General features: G+C 38.5%; 1 protein-coding gene across 1 annotated transcript; it reads right to left on the bottom strand.

The window, feature by feature from the left end:
- Positions 1-2,523: 2,523 nt before the first annotated feature.
- LOC144631645 (retinoic acid receptor RXR-alpha-like) lies at positions 2,524-7,887 on the bottom strand. The gene is made up of 3 exons (XM_078490129.1): positions 7,317-7,887; positions 4,904-5,464; positions 2,524-4,177 (listed from the first exon to the last, which is right to left on the bottom strand). Exons 1-3 carry the CDS (start codon positions 7,597-7,599, stop codon positions 3,924-3,926), a joined length of 1,098 nt encoding a protein of 365 aa, XP_078346255.1. The 5' UTR covers positions 7,600-7,887; the 3' UTR covers positions 2,524-3,923.
- Between the last annotated feature and the right edge of the window lie 10 nt (positions 7,888-7,897).

The raw sequence follows: 7,897 nt of genomic DNA, 5'->3' as shown, positions 1-7,897 counted from the left end.
GAAAAAGTCAGCTCTTTAATTAATTTCGTGGCGTTATTCAAAGATGTCAGTGTGTCAGATGTCAGATGTTTCTTTTTTTTTTTTTTCGTAAATTATTTTAATTCAATCTCAGAAGTTCAGCAAATGGTATGTTAGGGTAGCCAATCTACATTATTTCCCCCTCTTTTTTTATACACTCAGGGGTAATTAAATGGGTTATTACATTTCAATTTTACTATAAAAATTACCGAAATGTTCTCTTATTATATTTCACTAAGAGTTTTGAGCTAGCGCTCATGATTAGAGCTTTACGTTTGAGTCAAAAGCATTAGCTTCATCGTATATGTAACAGCTTAGTTCAGTCCCTAAACTCTCTCATCCGCGCTCCCTAATTTATAGGGGTTGAACCCAGGCGCGAAAAGAGGTTCGCACCTGGGTTCAGCCCCTATAAATAAGGGAGTGCGGAAAAATAATAGTAATAGTATATCTTTATTGCGCCTTACCCTCCATTGGTCCGTTTACAACAAAGGTTTTAACATTTACTAATACATTTAAGAAATAACAAAAAACTAGATTCTTATACAATTCATAATGTCAATGTAAAAATTAAATAAATTATAATGTTCATTGTGCTTGTAAGTTAAGAAGCTCTTTCCTTTTTTGAAACATTGAATGTATATATTTACCTACTATTTTTGATGTATGTTTTTTGTCAGCTCTAAGTAGGTACTTAATCCTCTCGTTTTCACTTAAATATATGTACCTTACATCAACCTTTGAAATGTGAGAACATAATTCATGTCTTATGGCTGTAAACCCCTGGCAACACATCAAAAAATGTTTTTCGTCTTCTACGTAATTTTGTTTACATACCAAGCATGTTCTTTGCTCTACTGGGATTGATGCTCCTTTATTTTCATATTTTCCAGTCTGTATTCGTAATGCATGACATCCTAATCTAAGCTTTGTCAGGCTTATTCTGTGTGCTGGGTTTTTAACTGTTGTTAAGTAATTCTCAAATTCATAGCTCTTTTTAACTTCCTTGTGTGTAAATTTTTTTCTTGAAGTTGACGATGAACTATTCTGGGTGCCCAGCCAGTTTTGTGAATACGTATTTCTGAGGGTTTTTCTCATAATTAATCGACCGTTCTTGATGTGTTGCCGGGTTATCGGTTCTGTTTCTTGATGCATCTCTTCGTTAGTTGCAACATCGAAGAGAGAATTCAGGGACTGGACTAGTAACAGCTTTATTTCAACTTCTTACGGCACTGGATCCACCGCGCGAGCTATGCAAAAGTCTAATAGTCTGGTCGCCCTCGACAATTTCCCACTCACTTCGAAATGATTGCAGCTGAATCAAACTGAGACGCACGCGAGTTTGAATTGGGAGAAAAATTGAAACATGGTTATAGAAATTTCTAAAAGGAAACGAAAGTAGATAAATGAGAAATTTAGACTTTTTGTTACACAAAGTTCGGTAAGTTTCCAAAACTACCGTATTTACTGGAATAAGCGCCGCCCCCGAATAAGCGCCGCATTTAAGACAAAAGTTAATACGCGCCGCACCCGAATAAGCGCCGCAGTCTCGATGCGGCGCTTATTTGAAGAATTTCGTTTTGCTTAAAACGGCACTACAAAGCAACTCTAAGACAAGCTTGAACATTTCTTTGCATCAAAAGCGATGTTTTGCAGTTATGAGTGATTGTTTTTTCGCTCTCCCATTAGTTTTTCTATTCAACACTCTAACAATGCGTAGTTCTGTAAATGTTGCGAAGGCCGCCAACCTTTTCCAGGACAGCTAGCGCCACTTCTGTCTCAGCAAGAGACAAAAACTGACAATCAAAAGACGCTCTTTTCAATACCTGTAAAAGATAAGATTATTTGTGGCGTCCAAATTTTAAATAAGCGCCACCCTCGAATAAGCGCCGCACTTGAGACGCGAACAATTTAATAAGCGCCGCGGCGCTTATTCGAGTAAATACGGTATTTCTATTGATGCGATTCATTCTGGGTGTAATGCTGATATTTGTAGGCCTATTTTCTAGTTTATTCTCCTGGCTTGTTACCAGAATTCCAATCGTTTTCCCCGCCTCGTTCGTCTACGCTCCTCGATGATAAAGCGAACTGCGATGATACAGGAGAACATCTCCTGCGATATAACGAGCCCCCGCGGCGAAGAAACGAGCAGCCACGAGTGATATATGGCGGTATAATAAAAAATCTTCCGTCAACTTTTATTCTTTGACAAACAAAACTAATAGCTTTTGTAGAGAATACTCCTTTTAGGCCTTTTTATTTCCAGCTTCTGACATTCTAAAATCGGTCCACGGTATAGTGTTTATTCCTTTCCTCCCCCCCCCCCCCCCCTCCGCCTCGTACGCCTATGTTTGGCATTGAAAGTGTTAAGTTTCCATGAATCAGTGATTTATGTTAAATTACTCAGGCAGACCAGGTTTACTGGGCAAGCATTTGAAACTTGATTAAAATAGCAGTTTTAGTACTATAAAATTTATGTTTATTTGTATAAAGATTCACATGTTAATATGCAGATCAAATTTATTCTTCTTTCTATTAAATTGATTTTCCCTTTTCTAACATACTTTTTTGTACAAAACGTAATCATACATGTACGCAACCTTATTTAATACAGAAAAGCTCGCAAATTGTAGACTCAGAACCGTATAAAAGAATTCAACTGTAACGAAGCTAATACCACATTTATTATTTGCACTGCTTTTTGCTGTCGTGAATTGCAAAATACAAACAATCAAACAACCACCCAGGGTGCCATTTTTGCATTAAAACTTATTTACATAAAATTGAGGATATTTGTTACATTACACAACAAAATCAGTGATTTGTGGAAATACATGTTAGTGATCAGCCCAGATAGGTACTAAAGGATAAACAAGTGATAGGGATTTGTATGAAATAATTTGACAATATTGGGTGCTTCTTTTTCTTACAAAGAGGGGTGGGTGGGGAGGTGTCACAAAATAAGAGAGAAAATATGTTTAATAATGTCTTATAATTGGTTCTTATTTTACCATCCTAAAGTACTGGCCCTCCCACGGATGTAGGCAGACGGCTTATTTTGAATATAGTGCTAAGGATGGTCCTCTACCCGATACCAAATATTCAATACTGCAATACCAAAAACATTATAGGAAATAATAATACTCCAAAAAATATTAAAGCTTTTGATATGCGTGAGCCCGCGGTCTGCTGGTCAGCTCCTGACATTTATAAATTTGATATTGAGTAGAGCCTGAAATTAACAATTAATGGTATTTTTGTCAATAAATTTAAACATTTGACTTCCTTGACTTGTTGTCCATACATTGCTAATGCAAAAAAAAACACAGTGATGATCAATATTTACAGTGCCATACTGCCTTTCTTTGATCAACAAATCATGTGATATACCAGCTAAGTCAATAAAGTCAGTATCGATATTGATATATTGCAGTAGTAAGTCAGTATTTCCGGGTATTATATTGATTTAAAAAACTGGTATTGGCCCATCCTTAAGAGTACTTTGTCTTATGATGATGATGATGATGATAATTTTATTATCGTGTCAAATTGCTAGCATACAATGCTAATTGGGACACCTAACCTATACACATTAACCTGTGCTAACACACCATTAAAAAATTGAATAAGTAGACACAGTACATAGACGCTTTAAGTCTTGCCCTGTAAAACTAGGGACTTTCATAATTGGCCTTCAAGGTGCAAAAGAGGTTTATCAAAGTTGTTTGATTTTTCATAGAAAGCATTTCATTTTGAGAAAGATTGTGAAAAGTTTACATACTTGAAAACCAGCATTTAAAGTACTTTTCAAGAATCTGCATTGATTTGATACATTCAACCTTTGGAACTTGTAACTGCCATGCAGTCAGTGCGGAGGAGATGAAGGGTAGTTGGAAAAATAATGTTCTTTAAAACCTTGCAGATTCAAACATTTCCTGTAACAGTGTTGACATGGGAATTTCTCCCTCGAGCTTAGCTCGCACAAGTAAAAAATATTGGTAACCCTTGGTGCATACGTCACGCAGAGCTGGAAGACGGAGAAGTAGCTTTGCAAAGCGTCCAGTATGATCAGGGTAAGTTGATTCCATGTGCTCTTTAAGAGCTCCAAGAAATGACCCTTGAAGTGCTTCAACAGCCATCTTGTCAGAAAGACCAGGTGTCTCTGAAAAACATACATAGATGTTAGGACTGCAGAATGAGCTTTAAGTCTGGACGAGGCAAATAACTTCCTATTTTGCACTTAAGACCCATAATGTCTGAGGTCTGTCAGGTCTAATTTACCATTTCAGTCTGCTACTGGAAGCAAAGTTCCCTGCTCATGATCATTTTAAATAATGCAATTTAGTTTGAGAGGGAAGAAAAAGAGACTCCATCTTCTCTGACTAATAACGTGACAATGTTTGATCTTAAACGGTCCATCCTCATGGATGAAACCAACTGAATTTTAGAGCTGTTCAAATTATCTGCTGATAGGTAACAGAGCCCACAGTGACAAAGCATATGTTGTTTAATAACTCTACTGCAGACTACTATTGAGCCTGCAGATGGTTACCTTCCCGGCTGGAAGTTGTACGTACCATGTGGTTGGCCGGCAGGTTGGCATGCAAATAATTTGCATAATGAAAGGAAACTGACACTTGCATGTCAAATACACCCTTGACCTGAATAACTTATATGGGGATTAGTCATATTACTTGAATCCAGCAAAGAACTGCTGGAAGTTGTCAAACCCCCCCCCCCCCCACATATGTGTGGAGCACAGAAATAGACATCTCTTAGGACTTTGCAAGCAATTTAATTTGGTTAAATGGTTTAATGCCTGGACAGACAAGAAAAGAAAACACTCTTTAATCATTATGTACAGTGAAATATCTACTGAGAATATTACCTGGGTCAGCTAACAGAATTGTCTTTAAACAGGCAAACTCAACTTGATCAATAGCCAGTGGTCTAAGTCTCTCCACGACATCTAGAATCATGTCAACAATTTCTTTATTCAGCACACTATAACTATCTTCTCTCACAAGAAGGGTAGTTGTGCTCATGTACACATGATCCTTATATGGAATGGATCTATAAATGACTCGAAACACAATTAACTCCATGCCACCAGCAGTCAGCAAAGCAATCTGATCCTTTCTACAAAGTGCGTCAAAACCTGGGACAAGTTTGGCCCACTCCACAATCAGGTAGAGCTCTTTGGTGATTGCATTTGAAAGTCTCGTCAGTATTCCTTCTCTGCTCTCTGTAACGATGGCTTCCCTTGAGTTTTCATGTGACTCACCAGGAGGAACAATGCATGGACTACTGGTCATCAGTTTTGCAACGAGTTCAGAGCAATATACAATGTCACGATCTTCATTTAGAGAAGTTTGAGTTTCTTGCTCACATTTTTGTTTCTTCAAAGGATAGAAGGATCGGCCACCACGCCTTTTTTCCTTTCTCACCCCTGGAAAAAAACCCAGAAACATTCAGTTCAACCTCTGCTGACAAACATTTCCCATAGCCAATGACAACACTCACTCACACACACACAGAGTCAAATATATTTTCCACTTGGACACCTAACTTCTAAAAAGTGATCACAATCACCAAAACAATCGATATCACTATAAATAAAATAGCATCTTGAATATTTACTTCCAAATTCTTTGAAGGGAAATGTATGAGAGATGTAACCTGCGATCAGGCTTTCTTTTTTTCGCGTAAAGGGAAGAAGAAAAAAAGGAAAGCCTGATACAATTACTTCTCGAGTCGTCTGCCGCCCCCTTATTAAAGTATCTTTCATTTTGGCAATCGTAGATGAGTTGTGCAAAAAAGTTGACCAAAAATTTCTATCTCTGTGAGAGTAGCGTTTCAGCTGGCGAAGGTACTGTTTCGCTTTGTGAAAATAACCCCCCCCCCCCCCCCCCCCCCCCCCCCCCCCCTTTTCCCCGGGGGGGGGGGGGGGTGGGGTGGGGGGCGGGCCGGGGGAAAAAGGGGGGGAGGGGGGGGGAGGTAAAAAAAAAAAAAAATTAAAAAAAAAAGAAAAAAAAAGAGGTATTTTATAAAAATAATATTATAATATTATATTATTTTTTTTTTTTTTTTTTTTTTTTTTTTTATCACATATAAAAAAAAAAAAAAACGAGGGGGAGAATGATCTTTTTTTCTCCCCCCCCCCCGGAAAAAATTTTTTTTTTTAAAAAAAAAAAAAACCCCGGGGGGGAGCCAGGGGGGGGGGGGATGGGCACTGCTGGAATTGACTGATGCATAAAGTTAAAGACAGGCCTGCAGGGACTCCCCATGTGGCCTTTTGCGGTCGCATCGCATTAGCGCCTTCAAATTATATTTTTACTTTCGCAAACATGTATTTAAATGATTAACCCTTTTTGAACGAGCTGATCGGAGGTTTTTTAAAATTTGTCTTCAGCAAGTGAAGGGCTGGTTTTGTGTAAGGCTCAGGTCAGACATTTCAAGGCCGTAGTTTTCGTCACTGGCACGATCGTCTGGCGTCTTTGGTGGTGCGATGTTGTAATTATCTTCGACACCATTGGAATAGATTTGAAATCCCGTTGGAAGCACCACCAAAACATCTTTTCTTTCACAAACTATTCGTCCAATACACTCCCTTTGTTTGGCTTTAAACAAAACTCTTGAAAGATTATCTTAAAGCTAGAAAAACCGAAAAACTCGCTCTTTCCTTCATTGCGCTCAACACCCGCCAGATAAAAATCATTCACGCGCGATATGTTTTGACCGGAAGTTACGCTTGAACTCAATTAGCCAATCAGGATAGGGTTCTAATGTTGCCTTTTGTATCCTGACCAATCAGCAAAAAAAAAAACAGATTCTGGACTTTTTACAGACGACTCAACAAGTAATTGTATCAGGCGTTCATTTTTCCGTTGACCCCTCCACCTGATCGCAGGTTATGACAGATGGCAAGGAGAATTTAGATATCGACCTAGAGTAGTCCTCTTGGACTAAAAGGTTGGGTGTCCTGTTGATGTAAACAGGTATTGTCACGTGACATGTGCTAGTTTCAAACTCTGAAAGGTCCAAAGGATGTGATTATCCTAATAAACTTTTCTTTTCCTTTTAGAATTGCGTTCAGCTTGCTACTCAAATACAGCTAAAGCGTTTATACAGCAAATAATTCGATTTTCTCATAGATCAGCCGTCCGCCAGGCGACTACTACATATTTACTACTACATAAACACAGTTACGTACATGTAAACTTTGATTCATATCCCACAAACGGATTCATGTAAGATAATTTTTTTGAGTTTTAATTTACCCAGGTAAACATAGATAATACCTTCTGCAACCATTCCTACTGTAAAGCACTTCTGCAGCCTGCAGAATTGACATTTTGCACGGGATTGTTTGTCCACAGAGCAATCTTCGTTACCGCTGCACTCGTATTTGTCGAGAAGATCTTTTTGTACTGTTCTTTTGAAGAAACTCTTGCATCCTTCGCAAGTGTTTGCACCGTAATGGTAGCCAGAAGAACTGTCATTGCATACAGCACACCACTTCTCGCTTTCATCATCTTTCTCTGTCATCTTCACACTATTAGCGCCCACAAAACTGTACGTCATCGGTGCTTCGTGAGCAAATTCTAGAGGAAGCCACCATTTTTGTTCCAAACTTCAAGAAGAAGTCAGAGTTTACGACTCAAGCGTATCAAGATAGCAGCTTTTGGATTATATAATAGTTCCTTACTTTTTAACGGCTGCCATAGACTAACAAAAAGACTGATTCTCACTTCTCCAACTCAAGAACTGAAAGTGACACTTTCACAGTCACGGGCAGGCCGTCAAATTACGCAACTGCACCAATGTGGTGACGTCATTATTTCTGTCACGCAACACTTCTTGGTCAAAAGATCGCTGGGCG

The sequence above is a fragment of the Oculina patagonica genome, chromosome 12, assembly GCF_052425735.1.
Source record: "Oculina patagonica isolate OP01 chromosome 12, crgOcupat, whole genome shotgun sequence".
Taxonomy (NCBI): domain Eukaryota; kingdom Metazoa; phylum Cnidaria; class Anthozoa; order Scleractinia; family Oculinidae; genus Oculina; species Oculina patagonica.
This window is presented reverse-complemented; position numbering and strand designations above follow the sequence as displayed.

Excerpts from the sequence above, each read along its gene's own strand:
- LOC144631645 (XM_078490129.1), bottom strand. The coding sequence starts at position 7,599 with ATGACGTACAGTTTTGTGGGCGCTAATAGTGTGAAGATGACAGAGAAA. Across the intron at positions 5,465-7,316 it reads AGTAGGAATGGTTGCAGAAG|GGGTGAGAAAGGAAAAAAGG; the intron begins GTATTATCTATG and ends GTTTTTTTCCAG. Across the intron at positions 4,178-4,903 it reads AATTCTGTTAGCTGACCCAG|AGACACCTGGTCTTTCTGAC; the intron begins GTAATATTCTCA and ends TATGTTTTTCAG.